The 22928-nt window shown below is 33.5% G+C and overlaps 1 protein-coding gene across 1 annotated transcript in view; it reads right to left on the reverse strand.

Annotated features, from left to right (window-relative positions):
• Window positions 1-280: 280 nt before the first annotated feature.
• Window positions 281-22928, reverse strand: part of LOC111046351 — a 63737-nt gene continuing 41089 nt past the window's right edge. Inside the window, exons 7-12 of the mRNA XM_039441167.1 lie at window positions 21857-21926; window positions 16757-16882; window positions 15741-15915; window positions 12223-12391; window positions 1740-1788; window positions 281-488 (exon numbers count right to left, since the gene is read on the reverse strand). Coding sequence (XP_039297101.1) covers window positions 281-488; window positions 1740-1788; window positions 12223-12391; window positions 15741-15915; window positions 16757-16882; window positions 21857-21926 — 797 coding nt within the window. The remainder of the gene's footprint in view (window positions 489-1739; window positions 1789-12222; window positions 12392-15740; window positions 15916-16756; window positions 16883-21856; window positions 21927-22928) is intronic.

Below are 22928 nucleotides of genomic sequence, written 5' to 3' on the forward strand. Positions count from 1 at the left end.
AAACTCAACATCCAATATAATCAAGAAGTGTGTGACTGTCTGTGATGATGTTGATGAAGATGAGGAGGAGGAGAAGGAGGAGGAGGATGAAGTTGATGAAGATGATGAGGAGGAGGGGGAGAAGTAGGAGGAGGAGGAGGAGGAGGAGGAGGGAGAGTGGAAGAAGAAGAAGGAGGAGAAGAAGAAGAATAATAAAAAGAAAAAGAAGAAGAAGGAAAAAAGGTTTGAATTGAATCATCAACTGAATAAAAGTTCCAATGAAATCAGTATTCATCACTACTCACATGATAACTTGTGGCTGGTTTGTTGCCAGAGTAGAATCTCCATTCACTTCTAGACGCATTGTTTTCTCCTGGTCCTTCTCATTTTCAAAATGCTCATACTGTTCACCATCCCATTGATAGTCTCTTGAAATATGCTCTCTGGTTGGAATGTCATTGGTTGGCAGTGGATAAATTTCTCCTTTCTTGATTGCATAAGGCGTTGACCTGTTACAGAGAAGCTCCATTTCATTTCATAATTTCTTCATTCCTAAATTTGTACAGTTATACAATGAATAGTGACAAAATATATATATATATTTTTTTTGTTTTGTTCAACCCTAAGTTAACCCGCGCTGTTCAGTATGTTAGTATTGTTGTATTCTGTAGATGTCTTATTTATCGGACAGCAACAGCTGCCAGGGGGTCTCATCTAGCCGACAAGACGAATCCCCCAAGCTAAGGGCTGAGTCTACTTTCAATAGTATCTAATCAATACTATTGAAAATATAATACAAGGCAAATAAGACATCTACAGAATACAACAATACTAACATACTGGACAGCGCGGGTTAACTTAGGGTTCAACAAAATACGGAGGACCGAGGAAAATACATAAAATGCAGATTGACTCACTTTATGCGGTTGTAACGTTGCGGTTTTAGAGACGATTGGGGTCTCACACCACTCTGCCGGTAGATAGTACCCTTCTCCTCCACGGAGATAGACAGAGCTAGGTAGTGAGAGAGAGGGGGGAACTAAAAGTGATAAGACACACTGTACTGTTTGCGTTCTAACCACATACAATACAATTCAACTCATAGGAGCTGATCACTTTCATTCAGATATTCTTCAATATCATGAAGAGCTCTCCTAGTTGAATATCTTTTTAATTCTGATTTGAATTTATTTGGATTCGGCTCTTGTTGGATTCGCGTCGGTAGCTTGTTATAGAACTTGGCTCCTATGTATGTGAGCTTCTTGTAGAACCCAAGTCTATAGCTTTGCAAATATAAAAGTTTATCTCTAAGGAGAAGTTTGGTACATCCTGTATAAAACTGGTCCTCACCCTCAAGGCAATGTCAGGGTCGAAGTCAAGGTAAAAGAAATCAAATTCAAAAAATGTGTGAAAAGTTTTTTAAATTAAAATTAAAAATGATTTTCTAAAAAAATGAAGAAAAAAACTCTCAGTTGACAATCAAGAAAGAGTGCATGGAAAGGTCCCTCACATGAATAGCAGATTCTTCATAGGAAGTGGATCTACAAGAACTGGCAAGTGATTCCATATACAATAGAATCATCTATTGAACCAAGCAACAAATAAATCAATTCATTCTTATTAATTCATAGAATAGAATCATAGTACCCTTTAAAATTGATAAAATAATAAAACAATAATACAAATTGAAGGTAAAACAATAAAACAGCTTATAAATCGATTCATTCCATCAAATCGATCTTATATAATGCATAACTCACCCTGCATCAGCAGCTCTGAAGAATTCATCTACAGTCTTCATTTGACCCACTGTGTTTTTTTTTCAATCATCATGAAACAGAGATGAATAATCAGTCTACATCTTGTATCAAGCTTGGAAAATAGTTGATTTATTCATCACATGTCAGGTTTTGAAAAACCTATTGCATTTATAACATTATAACATTGCAAAATTGCAGAATGATAATATATTGATAAAAAAAATTATTCTAAATCTACAGAAAAAGAAATAATATGTAATCTAAGTTGAAAATAATTGAAGAATATAAAGTACCGTAAGACAAGAAAAAGTATAAGCTCATCACAATTGAGGAATACTAAGATACATAATATGATGAAGAAGGAAGAATTGTTGAAACAAATCGAAGAAAAATAATAATTAAAGAAAGTTATGATGAAGGGAGAAACAGATGATGAGGAAGAGTACTGAAGGGAACAGGGAAAAGAGATAAAGGAGAACATATATGTATCAAAAAGGAACTAAAAATAAAGCACAATTACTTTAAAGTGGTGTTGAAAGATCTGATAGTGAAAATGCACTTCAGTGGACCTCAAAAAGCCTACTGATTCCACATCTGTCCTTGTATTGTGTAAATGAGTAATATTTAATTCATCAATTGGTCAATAGATGACTAAACAGTCTTCTCCTGAACATGGAGAGAGATGCTGAGAGAACAATTTGCTCAGGCAACTCATTCCATAACCCAAAGGCCATCACAATGGAAGAGTTGTTGAAAATGGCAATAGGGTGCAGCAGAAACTGTAATGTGAATCGATGAGACCATGTATGGTGCCTCAACTAAGAATCAATTGATACTCCCAGAATTCTAACACAATCTGAAAAAGGGACAATATTACCTTCAATGACAATCCTTGAGACTTCTAGATCCAATTGATTCATTAGTCTTGGGTAACCAATGACAATACTTTTTGTCCTAGTGGGATTCAGTTTGAAGTCAATCCATGTGCATCAGGAAATGCCAGAAGCTCAGAGATGTCTAAATTGACATTTTCTACAGATAAATGTAGGTTATCAATAGGAAAATGCAGGTACATTATGGGTTCATCAGCAAACATATGATGAGGAGGAGATAACCATGAGTACATTGTTAATGAAAACAGAGAAAATGAGAGGTCCCAAGTCAGATCATTGAGGTACACCTTGGGTTAATAGACACCAAGAGGACGAATCGTTTGAATTGCACAGCTTGACAGTGATCATTGAGGTAGGATGGAAGCCAGATGATGGCAGAATCAGAGAAATTACACTGATGTTCCAGCTTGTGCGGGAGTACAGCATGATCAACATTATCAAATGCCTTGCTATAATCAAACTGAACAAGCAAAGTATCCTGCCTTCCATCCATAGCGGATCTGATATCATCAGTTATCTTGATGTACTGGTACTATAGTGAGGGCTGAAACCTGACTGGAATTTAGCGAAGAAATCAAAACTAGACAAGTAGTTAACAACTTGTCTATGGGCAATTCATTCAAAAGCTTTGGATATTGAGCATAACAAGTGGATAACTCTAAAATCAGAGGGAGTTTCAGATTTTCAACTTCAGGGATGGGGATGACTGGGAATCACTTCCACAATTTATTTTGGCTCCACCACTGAATCTTTTGAACTCCCTCCTGGCTCTATTTCATTCCTTTCTAGCATTAAGAATTCCAGCATTGATCCATGGTACAGACTTCTGATGCGGTTAAACTGTGCAAATAGGTGCATGTTTTTCAAAAAAAAATTCAAGATCAACTAGTTGAAGACAGCAAGCTTATCATGAATATCATAAGTTTCACTGTTACAATAGCAAGGTTTGTTGATTGCGTCATCAAGAGCCCTGTCTATATTGGAATCTTTGAAGCTTCCACAGGTGAATGTATCATCATCAGAACGCTTTTTCTTCAAGTAGTAAATGAAAAGAAAGGTCGTGATGTGAGAAACAATTAGCTGGAGCTTCATCATAATGAGTAACAAGATCAATATCACTCACAATGGTAAGGTCCAGGAGCGTGTGCGAATTAGGCAAATGATAAGTTTGCATTGCATCATTCATAAAATGGAAACTCATTAATCTAAACATAGTGACAAGCTCAACCTTCTTGAAGTTATTTTTGAGCAGATTGGAATGAGAAGAACTGAAGAGGAGAAGAGATGGAGGAATTGGTAGTTGAGAATAATGAAAAGTGGAAGAGGAAAATGATTGGGATGATTATAATGGAGAAGATGATGGGAGAGAAGAGAGCAATCCAAGGAAGAAATGTGTACTAAAGTGGATTCTTTGGATCATCTTCCAAGTTTTCATAAAAAGAGTTCATGAGTAATGTGACAAATGATAATGAAGAGAAATGAGTTAACCTACAGCTTTAGGTGGGTTCCAAATCACTGACAAGCAATTTCTGAACTCATAAATAGTATTTAGAGAATTTGGGCTCTTTAAGTTGTCACCCTTACAACAGGAGTAGCAAGCACATAAAGCTCAACTTATCAATCATCAGCGTGACCATGACACCAGTTGTTATTGTTGACAACAATAAATAGACAGCATGATTGATAACTTTATCATGATCACAAAACTACTCAACATGTATCACGATTTGACATAGTATTGCCCTATCATGAAATTCCTGAATATAATAATTGAAAAAAATTCTTGGAATTTTCGGGAACTGAAGTTTAATAATGTTTCCAGGGAACATTGGAATATAGAAGCTGAAGGCACCTTTAGCTTTTGACTTCAGAAAAAGCAGGCATGGACTTGGAAGAGTAGAATAAGAAGAGGGGTTCTGGGACAACTCAGCCAAAATTCCAGTCATGAACCTAACCTTACTCCAGCTGAAAAAAATGTTATAGATAAGTGGCTTCCAACATATGATCCATAAAAGCCTTGGAAGACATCGAAAGAAATTTTTAAGGAGTGAGAAATGAAGAATTTCAAGTTGAGAATTCCTTATACAATATAGTGGAACTCTCTTAAACCTCTTCGAGATACAGGTTGCATATTCCATGAGCATTGAAAATAAATCTCAAATTCCAGGTTCAAGGTTAATTCATTCATTCACAAAATCTTTGAATCTGAAAACCCACAACTGCCTCTCTGACATAAGACTAGCAAGTTTTAGTGAATAAAAAATTGAATAGATATATATTATTGAACTCAATCGGAATCGAAGATTGGTATTTCACTAAAGTCCATGAGATATTACTTTTAAAATGAAGAGGAGAAACCCATTTCATCTTCCACAGTTTGTAGCATAGACAGAGACGGTCATCTGGTGCAAATTTGGATGTGCCATGTAATGCTCTACATTCATGTGATAGACACATCTCTTTAATCACACCAACCAATATACCTGCTGACTAGTAAACAATTTTAGAACAACCCCAGGCAATAGCTGGAGGGAAGTGTTGGCATAATGCTTTGGAATGCTGCTAGGTAGTGAGAGTGATTATTAGAGGATAGAGCATGGGACCTCTCTGTCTTTGAGAAAAATCATTTCAAGAGTAATATCTCATGAACTAGAAAAATCAATGATCATTAAAATGATTAAATCATAGACCAGAAGGTGGAAGATCAAGGCCATGTAAGTTATGACAATAACTACATGTTATGTATGGAATTCGAATTTATATATTTTAGTTGAATCATATAATGATAAACACTGTATAATCTGTTTGTGAGTTGGAACAGCCGATAGCCTGATCCTCACAAGTAAGATGATGATCAAAGATTAGGAATATTTTCATTAGGAATATCAAGCCTGTGCCACTCTGAATGGAATCTTGGATCTGTAATTCTCATGTTAGTTTGTTTTCAAAAGTTGAAAAATGGTCATTATAAGTCTACAATAGATTATTTTCAGAAAAATTGGTGTCAGCTGTACTTTCTTGATATCTCAGACTATCATGAAGATATTCCCATTTTGAAATATCAGATGAATCACAGTTGATGAATAGATAAGATTAGAATCTGAATTATCAAATTGCATTGTTCCACTACAATCCATTGATCAGGGTCAAGATATTTTGTATACAGACATGAATGTAAACATACAGACCCACACAGAACAATACCCAAACCCCATTCTCTCAATTAGGAAGCTTGTAATTCATAAAAATATTGGAATATTGTACCCAGGATTTTTTTCTAAAAGTAAAACTTTTGTAATTCATGATAGTAGCCTAGTAGGAAGCAAGGAAACAGAGGGGGAGGTTTTGGACACATACTGTGTATCATTGAACAGAATAATTCATGAAGGGTGGCTCAGATTATAATCCTGGGGTAGATTCCAAAAAAGAGTAATGAGTTTGGAAAATAACCTCCTTCTTGCTTTTAAATAGTAAAGAAGTGGAGTTCAGTGGATAGGCTAGAACCTTTGCCACTTTCTGAAGGTTGTTAAGGTGATATTGTGGTATTCATCCATACTGAAGTTAAGGTTGTCTAAGAAGACAACAAGTTCTTGAAAACAAATTTTATTCATGAATTCCAAATCATTGGACATAGCCCTGACATTCAGAGTTGAAGAACAAAAACAGAGTAAGCATGGCATGCAGGCCTCTAATTGATTTTATTGGATACTAATGCTGACCAAGCTCACTACTACTAGCAGACCTATTACTCCTCCAACCCAAAAATTTCCCATCACCCTTGATGATTGGACTCAAAGTTAATAATTTGGGTATAGCATACACCAAACTGGGAGGTTGTTGTGAAGTATTTAACAATGATACATTTCTAGGCTTTGAAGCATGGTAATGATATAAAATGACTTTGAAAACCAACACTAGAATAGAAATAGGAACTAATCAATCCATTATATTCTTGTTACCATAATCATTAAATAAAGATAAATCATTGAAATAATAATTTTGTTTCTTAAAGGTTGACATGTTTTCCATATTATCTAGTTCTTCTATCAATAAAATCATTTCAGAAATATTAGTCAATTTCAATGATTTAGACATTTTGAAGGTAGAAGCAAGATGTTGGTCTTCCATTACATCCCTATTATCTAAATGGATGAGAAATGATTTTGAAGGATTCATTTTATCATTATTGATTTTGAGATGTGATTGACCGTATCTATAGATACAATAACATAATTCATTATACTTAATAAAGGGTTCAAAAATATAATTATGTTGACAATTGGTCAATTCATTATTTTCCAAGATATCCTCAATACAAAGATAATTGATTTTACACATTGTTTGGCAATAAGAGGCGTTGAGGTCATGTAGACATTGGTCCAGTACCAGTAAGCCTGAATTAGTTACAGAAATAAGTTTCTCAATGACATTCATTGTATAAAAATGATTATCAAGGAATACAGGATATTTGATGAGACACTAGGTATAAAGCATAGCACTTCTCATGGGAACGGAAATGAAATATGTAATGGAATTCTCAGAGATAGTACAATAAGCTATGCTTAATTTCCACAATGTTTCAATATTTTCACTAGCAATTTTCCCTCTCAGGGAAAGTGTGATATTATTACAGAGTCAGATTTATGGATAATCGAATAATGAATTTCCAAATTGGAACAAAATTCTATACTATCTAATAATGCATTCACTTTGATCTCCATTAGCTCAATTTGATTTAATACAGTTGCTTGTGAATGAGTCACATTCTCAATCAATTCATTATTACTATTAATCCTATTCGAATCATAATTTAACTTATGGACTAAATGATTTTTTGGTATAAATGATAAATGATAAGGATCCTCACATTCTCTTCTAGTTGATCAATAGTTTGATCATAATTCTTTTTATAATCTGAATCCAAGCTAATCTCATCCAGTGAACCAGGAGATAGCTTCTTCTAATCTATTGAAAAGTCCTCTCTTTTAACGAGATGGAGAATACAAAGGAAACAATAAACTTAATTTTTCGAAAAGATTGTCACACATTTGCGTGGAAGGAATCATGAGTTACTTCAATGATGATGATAAATTTTGCAATTTGTCAATAGAATCTGATGAATCCTTAATTTCTATCTTAATGCCATTCATATTAAAATAATTCAACCTTCTGGGATGCGCGCAATTGTAAAAAATACAACAGCCAGAAAGTTTTTCGTTTTAATTGAGTAATTTATATCTGTGAGGTTGGTAAACTGTAAGTATTCCTCCGCGACATCTAGCTCCGCCCATAGACAAAATATTGCATTACTATCAATCACTGGTCATACCCTATTCAGTGTTGAAGAGACCAGTGTCAGAAATATTGTACTATTTACATCATGCAGGTCCTAGATTAGTGTAAAGTTTGAAGTCAAGTGGTCCATTTTTCGAAAGTGAGTGTGATTTTACCATTAGTTTCAGATGAGTTATTATTAATTTTGTTAATTATGAACAGTTTTGACAATTTTCGTGATGTCAGATGTTCTAAGAACAAGTGAAATAGACAGACTCCTCAATGAAAGTTGTTCAGAAGATGGCAAAACATTGACTTTTCAGATGACAGTGAGGAAGTGATAGAATACAATGAATCTTTGGATGATAGTGAAGTAGAAGGTGACAATGGAAGTGAATGAGAAACCAGTAATTTCGTTGATGAAAATTCTCCTGAACATGATGATATTGAGTTTATTCTTGGGAAGGATGGTGGAACAATCTGGTGTATGTCTGAAGTAGCAACAACCTGCAAGATTTAGAATGAAAATATTATAAAAATTCTCCTTGGTACAAAGAAGGTGGCTAAGAATGCAAAAGATAGAGTTGAAGCATTTCCATCAGTTATCAGCCTTGATATGATTGATGAGATTTTATATTGCACTAACCAGCATAATTGTATCTTTAGCACCTCAATTCAAAAGAAAGCAAGATTGCTTACAATCGAATAGAACTGAAGTTGCCTGAACAAACAAAAATTGAGAAATGAAAAAAAACTTCAAACATTGAATAGAAGGTATGTTTCTGTGGGGAGTTTTTACTATGTGTATTAAACGTTTTCTAACATAACTATTATTTTTTTAGTTCTCTTTAATAATTATTAAAAATCAAAAACATAATAAAAATATCATACTAACATCCAAAAATAGTCTTGTAATGAAAATAATGGTAGAAGTTGCACTTATAAATTGATATAGTAGCTATTCAAATACAGGAACTGAGTGTTGCATAAAGTACAATGCGAGCGTACTCATGCTACAAAAATGGGAGCACATCCCAGTTAAGAATGACAATGTCTCATTTATGTAAATATGTCATTCAATCTGTAATGGTATGAGTCCGGCTGTGTTAGTCAAGTCCACTAGCTTATACGCAGTATTATCTGTGCTGCAGATGCCTGTTGATGTGACTGCAGGGATGCAGCTGCTGCTGCATCATTCATGTTGTCTTTGGCAGGAGGTGGTGTTGATGGCTGTAGTCAAACATCTTTGTCTCCCTCTTCTGCTTCCCCAAGCAATTTCCTTAGTGAGGGTCAGATTCAAGTTAAAACAAGTGTTTAGAATTCAAATTCACAGAAAAACCCAAAATTTTTAACCTGAATTTTTCTTCACCTGTCCCTGTTTGGGTGCCAGTTAAGGTTGTTTAAGAAGACAACAAGTTTTTGAAAGCAAATTCCATTCACCGAATTCTCAGACATACCCCCACGTTCAGAGTTTAAGAGTTAAAACGAACTAAACATGGTACACAAGCTGTCAATTGGTTTCATTGAATACAAATGCTGACTAAGCTCACTACTACTAGCACACTTATAACTTGGGTAAAAATACCATAGTCCAAGAAATATTATTTTCAGCATATCCCTCACTCAGAGATAGAGAGTACCTATACTCTTTCCTCCACTAATTACTGCCACTACTCAACAGCATTCTCCCTACTCTTGTGTCATCATCCACCTCCTCCTCATTACTCTGTCCCCACAAGAAATCTTGGTAGGTAAAACTTGTTTTCCCAATTCATGTTGAAAAACATATATCTCGGACTATATTTGTTGCCTAACCATGGATTTTTTCAAGAGACTGGGATATCCAATTCAATATTGATATACAATTATCAATCTTGATGTAATTTATTATCAGTTGTGTTCTCCAAATGATAGTATATAGTGTCACGTGGTATTTTAGCACCAAAGAATACTTGGAGTAAACCAGTGAATTTTTAATAGAATTATAAAATGGAAAAGAAAGTTAGACCAAGTCAAAGGATCAATCCACTTAAATCGAATATTGTTAGCGATGAAGAGTAATTGTATTATCTAAAATGATAAGAAAACATGTATAACTGTGATTCAACAACTGAGAATCCATTGGCGGAATTAAAAATTATAAAGCGGCTCACTTATTATTGGCAGATTATAAAAAATAAAAGTTTGCATGTACATTGAGGTTAGAATTATTTGTTTACACTTTTAAATGAATCAATCGATCTAGAATAAATCGATAGTTATTTGAATCAATACTTAGCGAATCAGCTGATTGTCGAACAACCAATATAGGTTGAATTATAAAAATTTACTCACAAAAGTTGTATTATATATACTAAGGAAGGTTGATGTATAGAAATACGGACAACTATTATTGCTGTATGAATATTTATTATAATCTAAAAAGCACGAAAATCAAGTGTATACAAAACTCACATAAAAAAACTAAATGTATATTGTTTATTAACATCATATATTGCGATTTATTTATGAGAATAGTTTAAGATAAACACTCCACATATTTATATAAAAACTTTTTATTTTATTTTTTTTCTATTATAAAGTTGAAGAAGCCCTGATTCTGAGGCGACCAATTGTATTGAGTTTACTAAATTGAAGGCCAATCAGAAAGAAGCTTACAAAATTGTTCTAGGAAGAGATAATTTTTTCTGAAAACCACATTCTTCTGGCTTGTGATCTTGACCTTAGAGGATGCAAATGGAGTTTAGGGTTCTTTCTTCCTTTAAATTTTAAAATTATCAAGCCAAACCCTTTTTCTTTGAATGTGAAATATTTGTAATTAATGTTAAATTATCTGTGAACTCAGTGTTATTGAAGAGTTTGTAATTGTATTCATTCCCCATGAATATATCTTTAATTCAGAGAGAAATCTATAAGAAATCTGGACCACACGTTAGCCCAGCAGTGACGAAAGGGACCTGCCTAATTAATTATTGGAAATAATTAATTCAATCCACGAGACCATCAAGAACGTCATTAATGTGAGTGATAAATCAAATGAGCTCATTTTAGGCCTTTCTACGCATAATTAGGGAATTAATCAAAAGCACTATACAAGTTAAATTAAATTAAAGGAAAAATCACAACGTGTTGAGTGCTATCACATAATTTATAAGAACAGTTTATGAATTTACTTGATATATGTAGGAAGCTTACTTCCATGCACGGCCTGAACTCATATAAAACCCTGAGATCTCATGTTGAATATTAATTTGTTAATAATTATTATTTGTAAATTGATCAAAGTATATCATATTAAATCTGCAGACCGAACAGGTTTTCTATTTTTAGAACTCTGAATTGACTTGAAGTCCATATATCAGTATTAAATACAAATTTGTGAATTTTAAAATCAATATTGTGAATGCTATTAAATCTTGTGATAATTATTCGGATTTTAGAAGAGAATTTATTCAAGGAGAATTATAGATATAAGAAAATTTTATATATATATTGAAAATTTATAGATATCGAAAATTTTATATACATTGTTTTATGGGAATATATTTTGTGTTTTATGTCAGCATACAAATCATAGAAATTTATTTTATCCTAATTCATCTTGTGATATACAGTTTGAGCTGTCTTGGTACCAAAAAATATTCAGCAGCATATGAAATTATTGAATCAATTAATATTAATCCTTTGATGATAGTCACATTAGTCTGCCAGAAAAAGTATATTGATAATTATGTTAATAAGGTTCCAGTTATGTTATATAAGGATCCAGAGAGCTTCAAGAACTGGCGTTGTAAGTTCTAAGGAATTTCAAAAGGATAAATTGGTGAACACCTGTATTCATGACAAGCGTTTTAAGGATCAACTAGAAAAACTATAGTTGGTCTTTATTATTCTTTATTGTGTACATGGTTACTGATAGTCAGTCATCAAATACTCTTTTGATTTCCTCTTTGGTATTCTTTAAGAACTTCAAAGAAGCAGCGGTAAGAATTAATGATCACCGGTCATTGAACCTTATGGTGACTGATTGCATCTGGAAAATTCATGTATCTACCACTGAGCTAGAGCTGAGGTTTGAACACAGCAATTTTGCGAGCCGGACGGCCTTAATTTTTTGTGAATTTATTCGCAAAAGAGGGAATTTAGCAACTGCTCTCGCAGATATCAGAAAAACGTCTTCACAATAGTTATTGGTCAAATAAATCAGTGGTTAGACAACATCTGTGATGAAATGATGTGGTTGAATCTATATTGTGTTGTTTTGAATCTGTGAACCAAACAAGTTGAGTTGAGATATGTTGGGTCATGTTACTCACCAAAACGAACTGCCTCCCCATTCAATAAATATTTGATTTCAAGAATGTTCAGAACATAACTTCCATCTCCCTGCCGGAGGTTTAACAATTCAATACCATCATATGTCTCAATATAGTGGATTGGTTCCCTTATCTTCAAATAATTTGATACTCTCAAGAAAGTCACGCTCTGTTGAGAAAACATGTTATTCCTTATGAGATCCATTGTGAATTTGTGACAGTAGTAGGAAATTTGATTTACAGTGCATGATGTTCAGAATCAATCTTATTCCAGTTGCGAATAGTGGAGCCTGCATGTCTTGGTGAAGAGAATAAAAACAGCTTAATATTCAAATCCCGGCCCAGGCAAAATATTTATCTCGGGTTACTCCCGTGTTTCGGATGGACACGTTATTCGTCGGTCCTGGCTGCCTAAAAAGCAGTTGTTAGGTTGTGTCAGAGGCCCTGAAATTGATCAGCTGCGACCTGAAAACTCTGACACCAGACCTGAGCCAGCCAGGTCACTTGATATTATTATTATTATTATTATTATTATTATTATTATTATTAATTTTCTATTTTTATTATCATCATTATTATTATTATTATTATTATTATTATTATTATTATTATTATTATTATTATTATATTATTATTATATTATTATTATTATTATTTATTATTATTATTATTATTATTATTATTGAAAACTATAATAGACTTTCAATTTAGTTTATTGAACACTTTACAAAAATTTTCATTTGTAGTGTTATTATGGAATGTATAACTATTATGATGTAGTATGAAATTTGAATACTCCTCAATTAGCTCTAAGCTAGAGGAGCAACAAAACACTGTATGTATATGATACTATGTAACTTTAAATGAAATAAATTGAAATTGAAATTGAAATTGAAATTGAAAATTATTATTATTATTATTATTATTATAGCTTAATATTTCCTCCAAAATGATAAATAGGCAATAGGTTTAATTGAAGATCCTATCCAAATTGAAATAACAACATTCCTTCCACATCAAAATTATGGTCCTTCTTCTATCATTTCATTGATAATGATCCATGGATAGCTAACTATTATCATTCAAATGTTATAAAGATAAGTCTTGGAATAGGCCTATAGCTAGGTTCAGTATGACATTCACATTCTTCTCCACATCTCCCATGAAGGAAAACTGCTAGAAGAGGAATATCATGATAAGTGTTAACATTTTTTATCCAGGGGGAGCACTTTTCCAGATACAAAATTCTATGACTCTGTGACAGTTAGGAGACCGTATCAATCTATTCAAATACATTTCTATCCAGGAAGCATTTTTTCTGTAGAACGATTATAATGGTTCTGACTGAGTTTAGATTTTGAATATCTCTGAAGAATAATCTATCATTTGATTCCCATAGCAAAGCATGTGTGCCCTGCAAGTGATATTATTGACTTATACTGTGTCTGGCATAAAAACCTAATTATTTTTAAGGGATGATGATTAGAGTGTGATCAATACAATTAAAACATGTAATATATCAAATTGAAGATCAAATACAGTGAATTATATAGATTACTCAAAAAACTCTTCTCATTTTTAAATTTTGTCATCCAAATGATTTCCATTACTTTTCACACACTCACTAAAATTCTAAATTTTGCCATTGCTCACTTATAAAATTGCTTCGATTTCTGATTGAATGACTCCCTCTAGTTCTGTGGATTATTGACTGCCCAATAACGGTTATTTTGTTTATTCACAAATCCCAACAAATGAAAATGTGCCTCCTCACTTGAAAGAATAACATCATCCTGGTGTACATTTTCAAGAATGATCTTGCAAGTGACTTTGCGATGTGCCCTAACAGTTGTTGCACTAACATTATCTCATACAGATTGAATTTTAGATTGGAATGGAGAACTCATTGTATATTTCAATCAGGAACGGCTAGCGCAACAGCATGTTTCTCTGCTGAACGCTCTGGAGACTGTGTGACAGCTACTTTTACCACATTGATGTTTTCAGGTGTTCTCACAGTCCGCTCTTGCCCTGTTAGTTAAAGCAGACAACGTGCTCCTGAAATTCTCTACACACAACAAGATTGTATTCCAATACAAGATTGTACTGGGAACAGGCACATGTCAATTTGAATTATTGAAATGTTCGCAAAATGAATACTGTGTTGGAATAACAGGGCCATTATTTTAAAAATAAGCTTCAATCACAAACGCTCGAGGTTTACTTAACCACCACATACTGGCTTCTTGAATGGCAAAAATAGACCCATCGATATACAACATTCCCACCTTTTTAATGACAGTGGTGCCAACATAACAATAACTACAAGATCAATATGACGGTCCCTGTATAAATGTATTTAAATATGGAATTCACACTACAAAGATAGTATATTTACACTATGATCATATGGATAGTATGTGTCTTATATTATTCTTTCTCAAGCTTCATATCATATATATCATATATCATGCTGCCACACCTGAAAAGATCCAGAGTTTTCAACCAAAATATACCACTTGAGATGATGTCTTATCTATTATTTATTATTGATTTATACAATATAACAATTTCCACTGAGTCTAACAAGACTCATAGTGGTACAAAACAAAATAGCACTGTACATGAATAAACTATACGGTAAGTATTGATGTAAAACTAAGAGTATAATAGATGAGCACAGTGAAAATTAATATAGATTACTTCAAAAACAAGATAGAAATAGAAAAATGAGAAGGAAAAAAAGTCATGCAGTTCGTGAACCCATGCAAAAATCATTATCTTCATTTCATGAGTAAGTAATTATAAGAAAAAAGGATAAAACTTCTCCTCGATACCAGCCATAAGTCAATACCCAGAAGCAAGAGCTAGGTGTCGGTGCACTCTCTTTTGGAATAGTGATAAGGATGGGGAAAGGATGATATAAAGTGGCAGAGCATTCCATTCACGAGAAGCGTTAACACAGAATGAAGCTCCGAAAATTGCTGTTTGGTGTTGAGGTATCTGAAGAAAGAAGCGGTGAGACCGAGTATCCCTCTGATGAACCTCAGTGAAAAGTACAAGTCCTTCTCTCAAATATTCCGAACCAGTACCTCCCACAATCAGTTTGTAGGTTTGGCAGAGTATGAAATACAATTGTCTCTGCTCTAATTTTATTCAATCAAGTTCTCTGTACAGGGGTGTTACGTGGTCATTCCATGGAGCATCAAAAATAAATCGCAGAGCATAGTTTTTGTCTTAGTGCATTGAAACTTAAGTTTGGCTTCAATTAATAATGTGAAACTGACAATATAGTTTCTATTTTGCCTTAATAATCAAATGTTCTCTGTACAGGGGTGCTACGTGGTCATTCCATGGAGCATCAAAAATAAATCGCAGAGCATAGTTTTTGTCTTAGTGCATTGAAACTTAAGTTTGGCTTTAATTAATCATGTGAAACTGACAATATAGTTTCTATTTTGCTTTAATAATCAAATGTTTATAAGTCACTGTGAGAAAGACTGGAATATGACACCAACCTTATTTTTTTGTGAAGCACATGACCATATTAATTGATCACTCACAACATCATGGATCAGATCTCTATCATGTACAAGAGTATGTCGCAGGCCATTGTCATCAACTACAACAATCTCAACATCAACCACATATCTACTGTCATGGGTATCACCATATGCCATCACAATTTGACACCTGAGGGAGATATCAAATGAATATTATGGTGAATAATATGACAGTATTTGATCAACTTTGGTTTTGATATCCTTGTCTATCATTCGATAAAGCCGGTGGTACTATCCATTTCTAGGTCCACAACAATGCCATTTATGTTTTTGACAATGTAGAAATATAATTGATTAATTCAGAGAATCGGCATCGCTATTTTTCTATCTTCATCCACTGTCATTATAACGTGGACCTTACTATAGTATTGAATAGATATGGATGACAACTCGCATTGTTCAATGGATAGGGTCAACATGACCCCATTCGATTCTTGCATATTATGGCATTCCTGAGATTATTAACTCTGCAAATCAGTTTATAGAATGGATTAGACACACTATATTCAGAGGATATTATTATTGTGATACAATTTGGAAAAATGTATTAGAAATACATCGTAGATTATCACATCATTATATCCACTGTGAAGTAAAATTTCACAGAGAAAACTAATCAGAGATTAAGTTATTGGGAGTTTTACATACTTTTAAATTGTTGAGGAATGTGGAGTATCATGTAAATAAAGTTGAAAAGAGTAAATAATACTCATATCAATTATTTAAAGTAATGCAGGGTTGAAAAATGATGGCGAGGGGCTTGCATGTAACATTGTGTTACAATCATTGGATTCCTCTTCAATCATGATATATTATAATGAGGTATATTCTTATATTTTTATTCTTTCTTAATAAGAATATTGTTGAAAAAAGTTTCTTAGTTACTCTTTTTCAATTCCTGATTTACATTTTTTGATCAACCTAGAAGAAAATTGAGATTTAAAACAGATCATTAGATGGTGCAGACTTACTGTACATCATCTGCATCAATATCTGCCACAGGCCTTGAGCCCACTCTGATATTGTAGCCTTGAGGGCTGATAAGTACTCTGAATATCGATCCGGGAGGTAACTTGTAGTCTATATCGAAAGGTGAACTGGAAAGCACAAAAGAAATTCCGCAAAAATGTATTGTGCATGTAAGTACATACAGCTACAGGAACAGGAACAGGAACTACAAGTCTATAGGTAAGATACATTACACAATAAGTGCAATACATAAGGTATGTATAGAACTCAGTGGTCCCTGTGAGGGTGTGTTGTGTGTACACAGATGATCGTCATGCATGCTGTCATCAGCAAGTCTTCAAACAAGGAACAACTGTTTGCCAGCAGTTTCCAACATAGATAAACCTTAGACCAGTTATAGAATAGACACGCTGGGAAGTCTAGCCTCTGAAGCCAACATCTACTGTCATAGCTCCATATCGTGATTTCAGAAAACTTTTCTGCAGAGTTTGTTTACAATGTTTTCTATCCGATGCTGACGTCACGATATGGAGATATGGCAGTAGATGTTGGCTTCATCCAAAGTTAGTAGACAGAAGGTTGGTCACTCATCTATAGTATTTTAGTTGAAATGCAATTGGAGTGGGGGAACTGCAGTCGTGACGTAGGCTGTAGTACAGAGTAGGCAGAATATCGCATTCTTGAGAATCATACGGTGACGTATAGTCAAATTATATAACACAAACATTTTCTGACATGCAAGATTTCTGTTTCTGCTTTACAATAATTATCAAAACATTTGAATAATGAAAGTATTTTGCCATATAAAAGCAAGAACCCCACCTCCTATCCTTCCCTTTCAAATCCTTAAGGTTTCTTCATCTTCTAGGTCGTGTTTATATTTTGTAGTTTGGCTATACATCAGCTTGTGAATTCCGGGGATGAGATATTTTGATTCTCGTAGAACATGTGCTCGATACCAGCATATGTTCAGTGCATTTATATGAATGAAATTCTTCGGATTTATTGGAATCGGTTCATCGGATTATTGCAATGCATTGGTTTGTCAAGATTTTTTATAGGTTAATCTGAAATTATAATAGTATAACGTTGTCTATTAACGCTTTTCCAGCTTATTAACTTTTTCGTGTCACGTTTTTAGATTCTTGAAAAACTTTCAACTCAACTTTATTCATATAAGTTGAATGAACTTGAAGTATTTAACAACATCATTAGAATCAGTGATTCAATCGCTATAAGTATGGAGAATTTTCAAGTTCTAGGTCAATCTTAGGGGATTAAACGACAATGTATTTGAAGATTAAGTGAATAAACTGTATGCTCAGTGTGGTTACTCTATCACTTTTTTACTACACGTGACGTCACGCTTGCGTTTCCCCCACCACTTCGAATCTTTCACCTGTGAGTGATCAACCTTCTGTCTACTAACGTTGGGCTTCATCGACTTCCAGTATGAATATACAATGGGCCGTGTCTATTCTAAAACTGGTCTAAGAAATAAACAGCCAATAACATTAAATTTACCGCTGGAATATCACACATTTTTATATCGTGAAAATTCTTGATCTGAAATAGATCATGTCATAGAGAATAACAATGAAGGATTGAAGATACAAAAACTAGCCTCGAAATATTTTGTTTGAGGACTTTCTTTATGATGACACAACAATGTACAACACCCTTTATGAATAACACCATGAATAACACCCTTTTGGATTGTAAAGATCAAACTAAATTTCTTGGTCTGTTAATAGATAGTAACCTTTCGTGGGAAAATCATGTTGCCAATGTTGTGAAAAAAATATCCCCAGGTCTATATGCATTGCGTCAAATGTCCAGTTTATGTAGTATACAAATATTAAAATCAATATACCACTCAGTAGTATATGCACATCTATCATATGGTCTCTGCATATATGGTAGTACAAGTAAAAGTAACCTTGATAAAATTCTAAAACAGCAAAAACGAGCAATAAGAATTATGCTGAACCTCAATAGAACTGATTCTGTAAAATTAGCTTTCTCAGACCTGGAAATTTTAACAATATATGGACAATACATATATGATGTTATAGTCTTTTTCAAAAAATTTGGTGACACAAACTTGAGAAATAACACTCACGGTTATAATACAAGGTTTGGTCGTATAACAGAGAGGCACAGATTAGATCTTTTTACGAAAAAAACCATATACAGAGGTAAGAAGTGTTTTGTAAAGTTGCCAAGCAGTCTTCAAATATTAGAAGATCCAACAATGTTTGCAAAGTATCTAAGGGAATATCTGGTAAAATTGTCGCTGTATTCGTTTCAAGAGTTTAACATTGATTTTTGACGAAACGTTTTTGTCTATACTAGGCTAGCCTAGTTATTTATATCTATAAATATATATTTAATCTATTGACACTGTTCCAATGTATTTCTTACATCTGATGAATAAAGACTATTTCTATTCTATTCTATTCTTTCTATGTATGATGACTTGTGTGCACACATGTTCACTTGTCTTGACATTAGTAGCAACCATTATCAAAAAGATCCATGGTGAGAGGTCTGGACACTATTGTTGGTTTTTAAGAAGACTCAATATGGCCGCCCCATTCAGTGTAACATATTCAAAAATCCATGCAATTGAAAAAACCTTTGTTCATTTTTTTCGTCAAAAACTACCACAAAATGAAGCAATTCTTGTTAGTATCAGACAGAATGAAATTGAAACTTTGAATGCACAATCAGATATTATCTCTGGGAGACCCATGAATGGTCCAATTCATTGGAAATAATCCATTATCACTAGTAGTTCTGTGAACAGTAGACCTCACACAGTTTTCTCATCCATGAGTATCTGGTTTCACCTGTTTGAAATGTTAACAAATTCAGTTCACCTTTGAATTTGTATTCCATATGATATAATTCATCCAGTTCCGTGATAACCTTCCTATAGTGAGGTCCACGTTATAATGTCAGTATTTGATCAACTTTGGTTTTGCTATCCTTGTCTATCATTTGACAAAGCCGGTGGTACTATCCTTTTCCAGGTCCACAACGATGCCAATTATGTTTTTACCAGTGTAAAAATATAATTAATTAATGCAGAGAATCGGCATCGCTATTCTCCTATCTTTATCTACTGCCATTATAACGTGGACCTCACTATAGTACCACATTGGGTCGTATCCGACCCCAGGCGCCATTGCTTATCGGTTTGTGGGCATGTTGATGGGGGAGACACCACCCCCATCTATGTAACCTTCCCTTCAGTATTTGTCCAGACACAGACCAGACCGCACGTTCGTGATAAGTAAACTTTTCTTATTATCACCAATTTTAATATTAGGTATCAAGAACGGGGTCGCATCCGACCCCACATGGCCATTCCTGTTCAACTTCTTTTGATGCTTATTGTTTGAATTACACTATTCAATTTTCGTTCTTGTTGAGTGAAAAAGTTATTACACACTTTCAGCTTCTATATACTTGATAGTGGGTAATGATAGAAATGAAATTTCAACTTACAGATAGAAATGAAAACTGGATAGATGCATAGAAACACGTTATGAAATTCCCAGAGAGAATAGAACTAATTTATAAATTATAACTGATTATTTCAATGCCTTTTCAATGCAGATTTAGTTTTTGAGTTGTGAATACCAGCAAGCTTGTTCGTGGTATAACAATACTCTGATGTAGATTTAGAACCACAGGAAAGTGGAGAGCCTATATAGCTGATGGGAATGTCATTCCATTAGCTATTGAAATATATTATGATATGCATAAAGGGTAACAACATTATTTTAATCATATTATATCATCAAATCCATTGCATGACATTGCTATCGAGTCTTTGAACAGTACCTCCAGAACTTTTGTGACTATCAAAACAATCTCCCTACTATTTCATTGTGCAATACATTTTTTCCAAACATTTCTCTATTCTTTGGAATTATTATTCCAACTATGTTAAAGCTATGTACAATAAATAATAAGAATACTTTTTTGTTCGTAAGAAGCTGAATATGGGGAGATATTTCACAACAGACAAAGACATTTTGAGAGAGCTGAACAAACAGTTATGTGATTGATTTGATGGTGTTTTTTTATTTTATTTTGTACTCATATTATAGAAAGTTTTTAATTATTCAAGTTTTTTTCATCTTAAATATATGAATATTCAAATAAATAACATTTTCATTCGAATTTATATAAAATGTTGTGAGAGAAAATCATAATTCGAGACTGGGTCAGAGACGACCCAACCTGGTCTTTCATGTCTCATGCAACCACGTGGTACCAGGAGGGTCTTTCCATCTAATGAAAATTTATCTTTCACAATCAAAAATATTATAATTCCTTCAGCATTATTAAGTTCATATTTGATTATTTTTAATCACCTTTTGAATTAGTTTTTTCAAATGTGAGAATATTGGTACTGATTGGCACGCATAATAATATCATGACTGCAAAACTAGATATTGAAAGCAAAGGCCTTCAAGATGCATAGCTTTTCAAGGTCTTTGATTGAAACCATATACCATGAAGAAATAGACCGGCTACTCCAGAAATCTGTGTAATCCACTTGTCAGCTGATTAATTATAAATAATTCTATAGTCTGATTAATCTCATCTTCAGAGTAGATTATAATAATATAGTAATATTGGAGAATTCCTTTCCTTTTCATGTTATCCTCAAAATGCAAAAATTTTAAAAACCTTGTAAAAGGTGTACATCGACGTGCAGTTGAAAAAGGAATATTCCTGCCAAATCTCATCTAATTCTATCAACGCATTTGGGCGTAATTTCGTCAATGTATATGTCAATTCATACAGACAAAAAAGAATCTGAGTTAAAAAATAGGCCTCACTACGTTTGGTCAATAATTTTCAACTGAGAAAGATAGCCCATTTGCTCCTGGAAATAGTACCAGGAGAACTAAAATGGAGAGATAATAAACATCAAATGATAATCATGACTCAATCAGTAATATTTAGGAAAAAATGCTATCACGAGAAAGCAAAGGTCTGGAGAGAGGTCTTGACTGTTGGTCTATAGTCTGGTCTTGCTCATAGTCAATAGGCCAATTTGGAATTTTGTCTGGTGAACTTACAATGATCCATCTGTTTCCATCACAACGAATGATTTTGGAAGTTGAATGTGAGGGAACGTTAATTGAACATCTGTAACACAGCAGAGAAGGTGAATAGGTTATTCATGTTACTAGAATTAAAATTGATAAATTGGTGGAATAGAAATTCGAAATAAAATTCCAGTCACATATTGGGCATGCCCAGATGAGTACAGATTATAGCATTGCCTGGTAATAATAATTAGCTTTTCAATACAATAATATTTCTTTTAATAGTGATGGCCCACTTGATAATACCATAGAGGTAAGTGGATATCCTATGGTATGGGGTGCTCACGTCATAATTTTTTGGCCCTACTTGGATGTAATGAGCTGGTTTACGTGCGTCATATGGAGGCTTTGATTGTTTTCTGACCAGGCCGGTAAAATTTTTTTCACCACACTTGGATGTAATGAGCTGGTTTACGTGCGTCATATGGAGGCCGAAAGTGATTGTTTTCCGACCAGGCCGGTAAAACTTTACGGCCCTAGGGCTGTAAAATGACCTTGAATAACAGCTGATCGTGTCCGATCTCACAAAAATCATAGAGAGATAATCTCATAATGACTGTAATAATCTATATAATTATGTATCGTGAATCGCGGTATTATGTCTATAATATATTTTATGAATTACTGTTTCATAATTTGATATTTATTACTGGGTTTTTGATATCAAACAATAGAATACGATGATATCTCCATAGCCTCAACAATATAATGTTTGCTGCATTATCCATTGTCAGAAAGGTATGTATCACAAGTATTTAAAAGTGAAGAATCGTATTTGAAACCAAAGTACAATAATTGTATCAATATTTAAAAGTGAGGTAGAGTAATAATTGTTTCTTTTCTATTATCGAATTCCACTTCTTAATGCAATACAATCAACAATAATAATAATAAAATACAGCAGAGATCTAAAGTTTAAGGTAAGCCTACTGGTGAAACTCAGCCTTGACTGAAAAATTCCTAGTAATTTTTCTGTAATCCATTATTAAAACTTTAAGATAATTTTTCTTCAATATTAAACCATATAGAGAAAACATTAGGC

The sequence above is a fragment of the Nilaparvata lugens genome, chromosome 14 (genome assembly GCF_014356525.2).
Source record: "Nilaparvata lugens isolate BPH chromosome 14, ASM1435652v1, whole genome shotgun sequence".
NCBI classification, from domain to species: Eukaryota; Metazoa; Arthropoda; class Insecta; order Hemiptera; family Delphacidae; genus Nilaparvata; species Nilaparvata lugens.